The 15,238-nt window shown below is 42.0% G+C and overlaps 1 protein-coding gene across 9 annotated transcripts in view; it reads right to left on the bottom strand.

Moving 5' to 3' along the window:
- Nucleotides 1–15,238, bottom strand: part of ankrd44 (ankyrin repeat domain 44) — a 161,321-nt gene that overhangs the window by 103,965 nt on the left and 42,118 nt on the right. For 5 of the 9 annotated variants that reach the window (XM_048533852.2, XM_048533851.2, XM_048533843.2 and 2 more), the window contains exons 2-4: nucleotides 8,580–8,663; nucleotides 7,448–7,477; nucleotides 1,719–1,797 (exon numbers count right to left, since the gene is read on the bottom strand). In XM_048533852.2, coding sequence (XP_048389809.1) covers nucleotides 1,719–1,797; nucleotides 7,448–7,477; nucleotides 8,580–8,663 — 193 coding nt within the window. The remainder of the gene's footprint in view (nucleotides 1–1,718; nucleotides 1,798–7,447; nucleotides 7,478–8,579; nucleotides 8,664–15,238) is intronic. The other 4 variants (XM_048533845.2, XM_048533849.2, XM_048533847.2 and 1 more) reach the window with 1 other exon arrangement.

Raw genomic sequence — 15,238 nt, 5'->3', positions numbered from 1 at the left:
ATGTGCATCCAGAACTTCATTTGGCACTTCATTTCGCACACAAACACTCTAAAAAAAGTTGCTCCTTGTGTCCTTTTAAAAAGCTTTCTCTTCTCACCCTGAAAATACGCCTCCTAGTTCTTTTTAACTTCCCCATCTCAGGGTAAAGAAAACCCTTGCTATTCACCTTATCTATGCCTCCTTGTGACTTTATAAACCTCAATAAGGTGACTGCTCAACCTCTCACACTCCAGTGAAAAAAGTCCCAGCCTATTTTTAAACTCAAACCTTTCATTCCCAGCAACATCCCGGTGAATCCTTTCTGAACTTTCTCCAGTGCTCTTTCCATTTCAAGTTTTTCATTTTTGCCTCACACATCACAACCCATTTTTCCAGAAGTTCATATTTAAATACCCTTCTGTAATAACCCAAACAGCTCCAGGCCAAATCATAATTTGCTTCCATGACAATGAGAGAGGCAAAGTGTCTCCTTTCAACTTTATGACCTATCTACAGCCTTGGACATAGCTGATCACTCAATCTTCCTCCCACGCCTCTCCATTGTTGCCCAGGTGGGAGACACTGCAGTCACATGCTTCAATGATCATCTATCCAAACATCATCAATGGCCTCTCAACCCACTTAGATCATTGGTCTAGCACTGCCTCAAGATCTAACCTTGGATTCCTCCTATTTTTGATTTACCAACCACCCCTCAACATCACCATCAGAAAACACATGATGTGCAGTGACAGCATCCACTGTCAAAAAATCATCCTCATACTATCACTCAATCGTCAGACATCTTGCCTGACATCCAGCAGTGGATGAGCAACTATTTTCTCCAATTAAACAGGAAGACCGACGCTACTGTCACCATAAACTGTGCTCCTTTGCAACAGACTGTCCTTCTCCTTAAAAGTATCAGAGGCTCAATCAAACTGCAGATTTATCAGCAGATTTGGTCAGAAAATCAGCTTTGTGATCACATCGATGTGTATTTAAAGATTGCCTATTTCAACTTCTAATTTTCCTGGCCGATCCTCGTCTCAGCTCTTATGCTGCTCAAACTCTCATTCGTATGACCTAAAGGCTTTCTTGTTCTGGATGGTCACCTGGATATTCTGCACTCCGTAGACACGGGATCATCCAGAGCTCTGGCTGCCTGCATCTAAACTTAAGGAAATCCCTTTGGCCTAACAACTCTATCCTTATTGACCCGCACTGACTCCTGATTAAACAACACCTACATTTTCAATTTATCATTCTTGTTTTCAATTCCTTGTATGGTTTGGATCCTCCCTGCGTCTTATCGCCTCCGGCTCCACATCCTTCCAAGTTAATTGGCACTCTTTAATTCCAGTTTAAGTACTTCCATTTTTAATGGTTCCCCTATTAGTAGTTGCTCCTTCAGCCACCTATGTACCAAGCTCTGGTAAGCCCTTTATATCACATTATTTTAAAGCTTTTGGTAAATGAACTCTAATATTGCATGCACATGGTGTCACTTTGTTTTATAATGTCTCTGTTAAAAGAGGAGAAATAAAGTAAGGTAATGTGTGAACTACATGGCGTATCAAACAAGAATTTCTTGAAATTTTAATGAACACAGTGTTAAATTCCACATACCCACTTACGTATGCACTACCATTGTTCAAAAAACTGAGGCAAAAACTTGTTGCCAATCTCTGATGTTCAGAAATAGCTAACACAAATAGCAGTTTTCCTGGTAAACCTACCTGACAAGATAAGAAGCTCGATGATTTCGGCATCACCAAGAAAGGCAGCTGCATGTAATGGTGTCCGCTTTTCAGGATCCTTTTGGAAAAAAATTCATATTGAGCATGCTAAAACCACATATATAAACAATCTCTTCTTCTGAGAGTCATTAATAAATTAACTTGGACGGAGAGATGAATGATTTGGATTTAAAAGTGATCGCGCCAATCAGGGATGAAACATATGAGCCAACAGGGTTAAATGACTCATTCAGGCTGCTATAAATTGATAGTACCCTTGCAATAAGTGTGAATGCACTAAACCAATCAATTCTTAGCCACTATTTGTTCATGCACTAGGAACAACCATATTCCACAAAAAGCCAAAATAAATAAAACACAAGTACCTTGCATTTCATGCCTTCCAGCAAACTTTTATGTCCCACTTAATACAAACAAATTAGTTTCATGGTAAATTATCACAAAAATGTTTGAAAGTCTCCCAAGTAAATATGCACTGGTCAATTTGGAATTGCGTTTGGTGCTTTTGGTCTGTGTTAAGATTCCCACACAGACAACAAACACAAAGATAAGTCTGAACAACGAGCAATTAACTTTAAAAAATTCCTTCACAAGATTTCACATTTTTAGGAAACACAGTTGTTGCTGTACTTAAAAAAAAGGCAAGCATTACGCACCTAGAATTTTGCTCGTAATTAAGCTGTGAAACTTATTCTACTTTTCAGGTACCTGCAACAGTTCTCTTAGACCTTACAACAGCTTGAGAATTTACTCACTTTGCCTCAGTCTGTTCCCAAAACTAAATGGCCTGTTTCTGTAAAGCTCAAAATACTCAAAAAAAAAAGGAAACACCATAACTCCCAGAGGAATATCTCCACGATAATGTGGTACATTTTGGTTTTCTATTTAGAGCGCCCTATTAAGTTTACCTTCAAAACACACTTTTGATTCTCTGATCTCTCTCTCTCTCTCTCTCTCTCCCTGTAGTTAAATTAATACACATTTTTGCAGATTTGATGATGCCACTAAGCAGCTCCCTTGTTTACAAGTTGACTTTTATTTTCAATCTGGGAAATACATAGACTGAAATCTTTTATTCTGATATGGGGTACAGTGGCTGGCTCTAACACAAACTTAAGAGATATTTTGTGTATTAGGTAAAGTTGTTTCACTTCCAAGCCTGACTATTAATAATGCAAATTCCTCATTTAGGGTGTTTATAAGATTTTCAATCAGAAATCTCCTTTCATTTTGCATTTAACATTTTAATCTCCAACCTATAAGTTATACTCCCACATCTTATACCTCTAATACAAATTACAGACTCAATGTTGCCCATTCCTTTCTGCTCTTCAGAGATTATGGTTAACCGCGTTCTTGAACTGCTGCAGTTCATGTGGTTGGTGTATGTAAAAGATAAAGTCACCAGAGTCCTACCAGACTATAGGGCTGTTCTTTTCTCATTAGAGAGATGACGGGTAATGGTTAACTTAAGGGTCACCGCACTTCAGGCAAGGGGAGAAGTTGAGAAGGAGAGTCCTTCGTAGTAACCTCATCAGGGACAGGAAATGAACCCACACTGTTGGCGTTACTACAGCACAAACTAGCCATCCAGCCACCTGATTCTCTTGTATATAATGTATCAATGAGCCAGATTTTGATTTTGAGTGTGGTCTTGTCTGACTGGAGTTCGTGATGCTAGCATTAAAGTTCAGTATGACCTTAGAGGTTTATAAAATCATGATGGGTATAGATAAGGTGAATAGCAAAGATCTTATCTTCAGGGTGGGGTCAGTTCAAATCTAGGGGGCATATTGCCAAGATTAGAAGAGAAAGATTTAAAAGGAACCCGAGGGCCAACTTTTTCCACACAGAGGGTAGTTTGTATGTTGAATAAACTGCAGAGAAAGTGACAGATACAAATACAATTACAACACTTAAAAGACATTTGGACAGGTACAGGAATGGAAAAACTTTAATGCAATAGTGGGCCAAACACAGGCTAGTGGGACTAGTTTAGTTGGGGAAACTTGATCAGCATGGCCAAATTGGATCGAATGGTCTGTTTCCATACTGTATGACGCTAAGACGCTTTGCAAATCAATGAATGATTTCATTGTCACATGTATTTTACAGCTGTGAAATACTGTATAGTGAAACACAATAAAGTACGTAAAAAGCTTTCATTTGTACCATAATATGGTGACATTATGATAGTTTTAAGAAAAAGAAAAGATATAGAGAAGTCCATCAAAGTCTGAGTTGGCTTGGAACCATCACCTCACTGCTGCTTGTGCAGACCCACCAACTTCCAAGTGACGTCTCTTGTCAGGGTCTACCTCGTTGATGTCGCTGTGATGCCCTTCCACCACTGTTTCATTACCACCAGTGATGAAGTTGCCAATCCTTAGGCGCCTTCTTTTGCTACTGGGCCTACCTCAGTGATGTTGCCGCCAGCAATGAGGCAGCCACTGATTCTGCCCTAGAAAAGTAAGGGTTTGCTCTCCGCCATGCAAAGAAATGAATACTATAGGGAAATGCTGTTGGGCAAACCAAGGGAATTAAAAGCTGATACATTCCCAGGACCTGATTAATTTCATCTCGGAGTACCTAAGGAAAAAGCCCAAGAAATAGCAAATATGCTATTGGTCATTTTTCAAACTTCTACTCACTCTGAAACAATTCCTATGGAATGGACAGTTCCTAATGTACCCTGAGAAGGGTGGCAGACAGGAAACAGTAAATTATAGACTGAGGTCAGAGATAATGGGAACTGCAGATACTGGAGAATCCGAGATAACAAAGTGTGGAGCTGGATGAACACAGCAGGCTAAGCAGCATCTCGGGAGCACAAAAGCTGACGTTTTGGGCCTACACACTTCTTCAGAAAAGAGGGATGGGGAGAGGATTCTGAAATAAATTGGGACAGAGGGGAAAGGGGACCGAAGATGGATAGAGGAGGAGATAGGTGGAGAGGAGTGTACAGGTGGGGAGGGGATAGGTCAATCCGGGGAGGACAGACAGGTCAAGCGGGCAGAATGAGGCTAGTAAGTAGGAAATGGAGGTGCGGCTTGAGGTGGGAGGAGGGGATAGGGGAGAGGAAGAACAGGTTAGGGAAGCAGAGACAGGCTGGGCTGGTTTTGGGACGCAGTGTGTGGGGGGGGGGGGGGGGGGGGGAGGAGGATAGATTTTGGAGCTGGTGAAATCCACATTGACACCATTGGGCTGCAGGGTTGCTAAGCAGAATATGAGTTGCTGTTCCTGCAACCTTTGGGTGGCATCATTATGGCACCGCAGGAGGCCCAGGATGGATGTCGTCTAAGGAATGGGAGGGGAAGTTAAAATGGTTCGCGACTGGAAGGTGCAGTTGTTTATTGCAAACCGAGCGGAGGTGCTCTGCAAAGCAATCCCCAAGCAACCGCTTGGTTTTCCCAATGTAGAGGAAGCCACAACGGGTACAGCGGATGCAGTATACCACATTGGCAGATGTGCAGGTGAACATCTTTTTGATGTAGAAAGTCATCTTGGGGCCTGGGATGGGGGTGAGGGAGGAGTTGTGGGGGCAAATGTAGCACTTCCTGCGGTTGCAGGGAAAGGTGCCAGGTGTGGTGGGGCTGGAGGGGAGTGTGGCGTAGACAAGGGAGTCCCGGAGAGTGTGGTCTCTCCGGAAGGCAGACAAGGGTGGAGATGGAAAAACGTCTTTAGTGGTGGGGTCGGATTGTAGATGGCAAAAGCGTCGGTATCCTGAGGTTGGTGGAGTGGTATGTGAGGACTCAGGGGATTCTCTTTTGGCGGTTATTGCGGAGGTGGGGTGTGAGGGATGAGGTGCGCGAAATGTGGGAGACTCGGTCGAGGGTGTTCTCGACCACTGCGGGAGGAGCTGAAGAACGACAACATCTGGAATGTGCGGGAGTGGAATACCTCATCTTGTGAGCAGATGCGGCGGATGCGAAGGAATTGGGAACAGGGGATGGGATTTTTGCAGGAAGGTGGGTGGGAGGAGGTGTATTCCAGGTAGCTGTGGGAGTCGGTGGACTTGAAATGGACATCAGTTTCTAGGTGGCTGCCTGAGACAGAGATAGAGGGGTCCAGGAAGGTGAGGGATGTGTTGGAGATGGTCCAGGTGAACTTGAGGTTGGGGTGGAAGGTGTTGGTGAAGTGGATGAACTGTTCGAGCTCTTCTTGGGAGCATGAGGTGGCGCCGATACAGTCAATGTAAGAGGTGTGGTTTAGGGCCAGTGTAGGTGCGGAAGAGGGACTGTTCCACGTAACCTACAGAGAGGCAGGCATAGCTTGGGCCCAAGCGGGTACACATGGCCACCCGCTTTGTCTGTAGGAAGTGGGAGGAATCAAAAGGGAAGTTTTTGAGGGGGAGGACGAGTTTGGCAGGCTGATGAGGGTGTCGGTGCAGGGGGGCTGGTCAGGTCTGCAGGACAGGAAGAAGTGGAGGGCTTTTAGGCCATCTGCATGGGGAATGCAGGTGACTGGAGGTCCATGGTGAAAATCAGGTGTTGGGGACCGGGGAATTGGAAGTTGTGGAGGAGGTGGAAGGCGTGGGTAGTGTCATGGACGTAGACAGGGAATTCCTGGGCCAAGGGGGAGAAAATGGAGTCCAGATAGGTGGAGATGAGTTCAGTGGGGCAGGAGCAGGCGGAGACAATGGGTCAACCAGGGCAGGTGGGTTTGTGGATTTTGGGAAGGAGATAGAAGTGGGCAGTGCAGGGTTGGGGAACAATGAGGTTGGAGGCTGTGGGTGGGAGGTCACCCGAGGTGATGAGGTTGTGAATGGTTTGGGAGATGACGGTTTGGTGCTGGGGAGGTGGCGGGGGGGGGGGGGGGGGGGGGGTTGTCATGATACAGGAGGCAGTAGGAGCTGGTGTTGGAGAGTTGGCGTCTGGCCTCAGCAATGTAGAGGTCAGTGCGCCATACTACAACTGCGCCTTCCTTGTCTGCGGGTTTGATGGTGAGGTTGGGATTGGAGCGGAGGGCTGCACATTCTGCAGGGGAAGAGGTTGGAGTGAGAGAGAAGGGTGGAGAGTTTGAGTCGGTTGATATCTCAACGGCAGTTGGAGATGAAGAGGTCGAAGACCTAATCCCACCTGTACTGTCTTCTCCACCTATCTTCTCCTCTATCCATCTTCAGTCCACCACCCCCTTCTTCCTATTTATTTCAGAACCCTCTCTCCATCTCTCTTTTCTGATGAAGGGTCCAGGCCCAAAACGTCAGCTTTTGTGCTCCTAAGATGCTGCTTGGCCTGCCGTGTTCATCCAGCTCCACACTTTGTTAAATTATAGACTGATTAGAATGTTTTCCCACTGCTGACCTCAAGCTAGAGTCCATCATCTAAGAATGTAATAACTCTTGGAAATTAATAACAGAATCAAGCAATCAGCATGGATTTATGAAGAGAGAGGCTGTGCTTGACAAATCTTGAAGCTTTGGAAGATGTAGCTAATAGAGTGGATAAGGGGGATCCTGTGGCTCCTGTTTACTTGGACTTTCCGAAGGCTTTTGGTAAGATCCCAGTGAGAAACTAGCATTTAAAATTGAAGCACATGAGACGAGAGATTGTGTACTGAAAAGGATTGAGAACTGATTGACAGATGGGAAACAAAAATACAAATATTGAGTAGTGGCAGGCAGTGACTATTAGGGCACCACAGGGATCAATGCTTGGACCTCAGCTATTCATAATACTATTAATGATTTAAATGAGGAAACTACTTGCCAGGTCTCCAAGTTTGCAGATGACACCGATCTGTGGGGGAGGGAATGCACAGAAGCTTCAGCGTGATTTGGACAAATTAACAAAATAGGCAAATAAATGACAGATACAATATAATTTGGATAAATGTGAGCTTACCACTTGGATTGTAAAACTAGCAGACAGTTTATAATACAAACAATAGATTGGATAACTGAAAATTAACATGAAGGTGCAGCAGGCAGACAAGAAGGTAAACGGTCTTAGTGATAAGAGGATTCAAGTACAGAGCAGGGATGTATTGCAGGTACACAGGGCACTGTTAAGACCACAACTGAAGTTTTGCTTACAGTGTAGCCTGTTTATCTGAGGAAGGATGTACCAGCTATTAGGGGAGTACAAATAAGGCTTACTCGGCTGTTTCTTGGCATGGTACGATTGATGTACAAAGAGAGACTAGATTGGCTTAGACTCGATTCAGAAGTGTTCAACAATGAGAGGGGATCTCACAAACCTATCAAATTCAAACAGGATTAGATGCAGGAATGATATTCTCGATATTCATGGAGTCCAGGACCAAGGATTGCAGTCTAAAAGGAGAAGGCTCTTAGGACAGAGACGAGGAGAAATTTCTTCACCCAGAGAATGATGAGCCCATGGAATTCTCTGCCTCAAGAAACTGAGTCCAAAACACTGAAGATTTTCAACAAAGACGCAGGCTTAGTTCTTAGGACAAAAGGGTTCAAAGGATACGTGAAGATAGTGGGAATGGTGTACTGAGTTAGAAATTAGTCACGATCATATTGAATGGTGTAGTAGGCTCGAAGGTCAAATGCCCTATTCCTGCTCCTATATTCAATATTTTTGTGTTTCTATTAAATTTCAAACCAAAAGCATTTCACAGTGTAAACTTTCAATGGTATTTACTTGTGACTATGAATACAATCAGCTAAATCCAAGCATTGAAAAACATCCTGATCTTGACAACATGTTCTTGCACATACAAATTGAAATACCTGACTCTGACCTCTGGTCAATTGAAGTTGAGCATTATTAATCAAAACAATCCAGATCTAAGAGTTGAGTTTTGCAAACTAATCAATTAAACAAATGTTCTGGAAACAAATTTCTTGCAAAACATTTAACAGTGACTTACCAAAGCATTGACATCTTCGGTTTTATAGATCAACATCCGAACTTCATCAGGATCCCCGTTAAATATTGCCTGGACCAACGGAGGCTAGGAAAGAAAGAAAAACATTTCTGGTCATTTTCCAGAATTTAGAAAATATGTATACAGGTTCATATGAATCAAAAATTCATCATGAAGAGCTCAGAAAATGACAACTCACATTTCAACATTAAAGTAATACAACAAATTTCAAACTCCAGACAGCCTCTTGATAATAGACCTTTCTCCCCCAGTTACAGTATATTAAAAAGGTACCACAATGTGAAAAAAGAAATTCAATACGTTTCCAATAAATACTTCAACATTTGTTTATGAAAAAATCAAAACATTAATGACAGAAGGTGGACTACCAAAGCAGACTATTCACTTGTAATAAAATTGTTCTATGACTGCACAATTACTTTCTTCTTTTGGATACTCTACTTCAAAATTCAAGAAATAGCAGAAGTGGACCATCACTGAACCTGTGCCATCATTCAATATAATCATGGCAATCTTGGGCTTCAAATCTACCTGCCCACATGCTCCCCAGATAAAATTCCCTGAGAAAGCAAAAAACTGTCAATTCAAGCTTTAAAATGTATTCAATAATGGAGCATCTGCAGTTCTAGGGTCGAAAATTCCCAAGATTCATAACCTTTTTTGTGAAATAATTTCACATCTCAAGTCTTCCAACCTCCAGATTTACACACTCAAAGGACAACTTTGTCACCCAGAGGCCACAGAGATTTATAAAATTTTCACAGCATAGTAAGAGGCCCTTCAGCCTATCATGTCTGTGCCATTCATCAAACTTCCATTTATTCTTTTTTTCAGCAATTGGCCCTTAGCCTTGTAAGCTATGGTGTTTCAAGTTTTCATCTAACCCTATCGCAGCTTCTTAAATGCCTGGGGAGTCCCAATTCTACTAGTCTTTTAGGCAGAATGGTCCAGAAAACCATAACCCTGAATGTGAAAAACATTCCTGCAAACCCCCTCTCAACTTCCTGCTCCTTATCATAAAACTGAGTTCCCTGGTTATTGATTCCCTCTACTAATTGGAAATGTTCCACCCTAACTACCCTATCTGGGCCCTACAGAACTCAGATTCCTGCTCTATCTTCTCTGTCCTCGGAAAAACAATCCCAGCTTATGCATTCTGTCCTCTTTGCTGAATAATTTCAGTTCAGATAACATCCTGGTGAACCTCTTATGACCCCACACATCCTTCTTACAGCGTGGCAACAAAAGCTCTACACAGTTCTCCAGTTGTTGCCTAACCACGTCTTATACACCTCCATCATAACCTCCTTGTCCTTGTATTCAATGCCTTGACTAATGAAGGCAAGTATCTCACGTATCTTCTTAATCACCTGTGCTGCTTTCAAGGATCAACGGGCATAAACACCAAGGTACCTCTGATCTTCTGTGTTTACTGGAGTCCCACTGTTCAATGTGTATTCCCTTGCCTTGTTAGTCCTCCTGAAATGTATCAGGATTAAACTTCATTTATCACTGTTCAACTCATCTGATCAGCCCATCTACATTTTCCTGTTTAAAGGAAACAGCAAGATACTGTGGATGCTGGCAATCTGAAACAAACAGAATGCTGGAAAAACTCAGCAATATCTGTAAAGAGAGAAAAGCAGTTAATGTTTCCAGTCCTGTACGACTGAAGAGGAGTCATAATGATCTCGAGATGTTAATTCTGTTTCTCTATAGTCATATCTGTCAAAACCTATAGAGTTTATCCAACATTCTGTGTTTATATGGTCGTGTGGCTTAAGGCATTCCTCATGTTATCTGCAGACACATTCATCATATCTCTTACATCCATGTCTCAATCATTAAAGTTCACAACATACAGTGAGGAATACAGCATCAAACCTTGTGGAACATCACTGGACACAGGGCTTCCAGTCACAAAAACAGTATCTTTGGCCCATCATCATCTGTTGGTGTCACTCAATCAAATTTAGATGCAATTTATCAAACTATCCTGAATTCTGTGGGCTGAGTTTCTTCATGTGAGATCTTGTCAAAAGTGCAACTACACAAACTGTATTACCCTCATCTATATACCCAGCCACCTCTTCGAAAAATTTAATCAAATCTGTTCAACCTGACCTTCCCTTTGCAAAGCCTGCTGACTGTCCTTGAATAATCTTCATCTCTCCAAGTGGAGATGAATTCTGCTTCTCAGATTTTTTTTTCAATAATTTCCTAACCACAGATGTTAGATTCACTGGCCTACAATTTCTTGGTGTATCTCACCTTCTTGAATAATGGTACCACAAGGTGTCCTCCAGTCTTCTGACATCCTTCTTGTAGCCAGAGAAAGATTTGAAAATTCATGTCACAGCCCATGCAATCTCCTCCCTTGGGGCTTGGGATACAATTTATCTGAGCCCATGGGCACAGACAGGGCCAAAGGGGTAGCATGGTTGGCACAGTGATTATTATTGCTGTCTGTGGCAGAGAACTGGATTCAATTTCAGTCTTGGGTGATTGTCTGTGTGGAGTCCAGATTTAAACCGAATCCCATAAATTCTAACCTCCATTCTCACTGCCCTCTAAGGGGCAACTTTTTCACAAAAGCTGGTACATATATGGAATGAGCTGCCACAGGAAGTCATCGAGGCAGTACAGCTACAAAGTTTAAAAGACATTTGGACAAGTACATGGATGGGGAAGATTACAAGGATATGGGGCAAACATGGGGCTAGTGATGTTTGGAAAACCAGGCCTGTATGGATGAGTCTGGCCAAAGGGTTTATTTTCGTATGATATTATGCTTAAACAAGAAACAACTTACTATTATCTTTCAGACCTGACCTCACAAGCAAATATAAGTTTATTAGTACTTTTTTAAAATTAAATTCAAGCTGCTGCTCACAGCCCAAAGGTCATCTTCAGCTCACAGTTCAAAACTCCGAACCAAAAATGATAAAATGGATAAAATAAGAATGAAAAATCAGTGAGGGTTCCAACATTATCTAATCCTACGCATTCCTTGACATTCGAGGTTCTCTTGTTGGTCCCACTCTTCACCTTTATTGGAAGATGTCAGGCATGTGCTATTTCCCTTTAAAATTTGTCCCACTGGTCTAATGTCGATTTACTTAGAATTCGCTCCTCCCAGTCAACTTTGGCCAGATGCTGTCTTATCTTATTAAAAATCGACCTTCCTAATTCTTTAAATCATGTTCATTTGTGTCCTTATCGTAATTACTTTAAATCCTTCCAAATAATGGACACTAACGAGACGTTCCCCGACAACAAAATGCTCCCCCACTGCCAAATTTATCATTTGCTCAGTTTCATCTCTTAAAAAAAAAACTTAGGACCAGCACTACTGTCTCTCTTGTAGGACTTTCTGCACGATGGTTTCCAACATTCTTCTGGACACATTTTAAGAAAGCTTTCTCAACACCAACCCCCTCTCAAATAGTTTCACATTTAGCCTACCTCAGTTAATAGGAGAAAAGTTGAAATTCTCCCACAGTTATTACCTTATTATTTTTACACTTGTGAGTGGCATATTGCCTTACCCCAACTGTGTGAGAGTATACTGTAGACCCCAAAGCAATTGATCCTGTTTTATTCTTAAATTCTACATATGGCCTCATTTGAGAAACCAAAGATATCTTTGCTCCTTATTGCAGTTATTGACTCCTTAATCAATATTGCAACACCTCCTCTTTTATACTCATGCCATTTGGCCTAAAGACTTTATACCTAATATACTGAGCCTCAAATCCTGACACACACTCAACCATTTCTCCACGGCTGCAATTATATCACATCCCCATGCGTTAAATAATATCTTCAATTCCTCTACCTAACCTGCAAGACTTCTTATATCAAAATAGATGCAACCAAGCCTTGTCATGCACCCTTGTACATTGACTTGACTATGCTCCCAGTGCCTTCTTGACTGTTTTGGTGGTTCTCTATACTCGTCTGTGCATCATCACTTAACTATATTTCTACTCTGTATCTCATCCACTGCCAAATTAGTTTAAACTCCGACCAACCACACCAGCAAACCTGTTCACAGGGATGTTTGTCCTGTTCTAATTCTAGTGCAAGCTACTGGACTTGCACAGGTCCTACCTTTCCAAGAAATGAGCCGAATGATACAGGAATCTACAACCCTCCTTCTTGCTCCAGCTGTTCTACCACATATTCAGCAGTTCTATCCATCTATTCCCATACTAACTAGCACATGGCATCAGGAATAATTCAAATACTAAAATCTTTCAAGTCCTGCTTTTCAATCTGCTACCTTGCTCACTATATTGTTATTGCAGGACCTCATCTCTCTTTCTACCTGTTGTTGGTCCTAACGTAAATCATGATTTCTGACTTTGCCTTCCTCTGTCAAAGTTTAGTCAGCCAACTTAGTATACCCTCACTGTAGACCTTCAATACAAGTATAGAAAATCTTTTTATTAAACAGCACCTATGAGACCAGAAGCATGCCAGGCGACCAAATATTCTGGATAATCAAGAAATACACGTAACTGTTGTAAACCCTGAACAAGCAAAGCCTTGACACATCAACATCCCTCAAAACATTGATGTAAAAATATCAACACACCTTCTAAAATCACACAGCAAGTAATAGAAATGTAACAGAGTAGTATACACACCAACACTATATTTTATTTATGGCATAACTACTCGGACATCACAGTAGATCACAATTTCTGAGGTATTTAATTTTTATCAGCTTATCAAGGTTGATAAAGCTCCGATTAAAGCAAAGTTTGTTGTATATCATTTAAATGGGGAGACCACAAATGCACATAGAACGAGAGAGTCAGAGAATCATACTGCACAGAAATAGATCCTTCAGTCCAACTCATCCATGCCAACCAAGTTTCCCATACTAAACTAACCCCATTTGCCTGTGCTTGGCCAGAACCATGCAGTTACCAAAATCCTGTACAGTTGTTGGAAGGCTTTTTAGTCACTGTACTCTCACCACTGCAATAAAGATCACATGCCTTCCTAATTCCCACTTACTCACCTGCCAATTTGCTACATTCCTTGCGTGATCACACAAGTTTCCGCACATCCATTACTTACAACCTTCACCCTTACAAGCACAAAACATTCTGCTCCTCTATTCTTATAACCAAAGTGAATAACTTCACACTTTCCTTTTCCTTCAGTCATATCGTGGTTCACGCACTTAAACTGTCTCTACTTATCTATGATAAAGTGTGGAGCTGGATGAACACAGCAGGCCAAGCAGCATCTCAGGAGCACAAAAGCGACGTTTCAGGCCTAGACCCTTCATCAGAAAAGAGGGATGGGGAGAGGATTCTGAAATAAATAGGGAGAGAGGGGGAGAGGGACCGAAGATGGATAGAGGAGAAGATAGGTGAAGAGGAGAGTATAGGTGGGGAGGTAGGGAGGGGATAGGTCAGTCCGAGGATGGCGGACAGGTCAAGGGGGCGGGATGAGGTTAGTAGGTAGGAAATGGAGGTGCAGCTTCCTACCTGCTAACCACATCCCGCCCCCTTGATCTGTCCGTCCTCCCTGGACTGACCTATCCCCTCCCTACCTACGCTCACCTCTACTGGCTCCACCCCTGCCCCTTTAACTTGTCTGTCTCCTCTCCACCTATCTTCCCCTCTATCCATCTTTGGTCCCCCTCCCCCTCTCTCCCTATTTATTTCAGAATCCTCTCCCTCTCCCCCTTTTCTGATGAAGGGTCTCGGCCCGAAATGTCAGCTTTTGTGCTCCCGAGATGCTGGTTGGCCAGCTGTGTTCATCCAGCTCCACACTTTGTTATCTCGGATTCTCCAGCATCTGCAATTTCCATTATCTCTATTTATCTATTGGCAGCCTCTGAGTCCCCATGAACTACGTTCTCAGTTTGCCAAGTCGTAAGTGTTTAATATAGCCCAGGTTGTTATCAATCTCCATTGTTACATCAAAACAAAAATCAGAAATGTAATAAGTTAATTTACTCAGAAAACCATGCTGTACAAATTAATTTTTTCCATATATTAACAGAACATCATTTTGACAACAGTGAGCTTGGTATATTTTAGGGGTTTACCATGGTTATTTTTAACACAAGCTTTTCACATAAATCATAAACAATCAGGAAAACAATAAATTCATGTATACTTTTGATGCCTTCAATTTAGAAGAAAATGTTATGGATTATGGAGGCAAATATAGGCAATGCAAATTTTCACAATCCCTAAAAATTATGCCACATCTGAAATCATGAGCATATTTTGAATATCATCCCTCCACATTGATTTCTGCTTTCAAGATAAAAATTATCATTGTTTTATGGCCTCTAGTTAAGACATTAAGAATCAAACATGGAAGAAAGGAATACCCAAAAGAGAAAAATTGCAAACAATAAACATAATTAACTTGATCAGCTATTACTAATTCACTGCTAATGCAAAGACATCATCTCATTTCCCCTAATAAATTAATTGCTGTCACTTCACAATCACTAAAATGTTATTTTTCGAAAAAAGAAAATGGTTGTGTGGATCAGAGCTAATGGGAACTGCAGATGCTGGAGAATCCAAGATAACAAAGTGTGAAGCTGGATGAATACAGAAGGCCAAGCAGCATCTCAGGAGCACAAAAGCTGACGTTTCAGG

Source organism: Stegostoma tigrinum, chromosome 7 (genome assembly GCF_030684315.1).
Source record: "Stegostoma tigrinum isolate sSteTig4 chromosome 7, sSteTig4.hap1, whole genome shotgun sequence".
In the NCBI taxonomy this organism is placed as follows: domain Eukaryota; kingdom Metazoa; phylum Chordata; class Chondrichthyes; order Orectolobiformes; family Stegostomatidae; genus Stegostoma; species Stegostoma tigrinum.
This window is presented reverse-complemented; position numbering and strand designations above follow the sequence as displayed.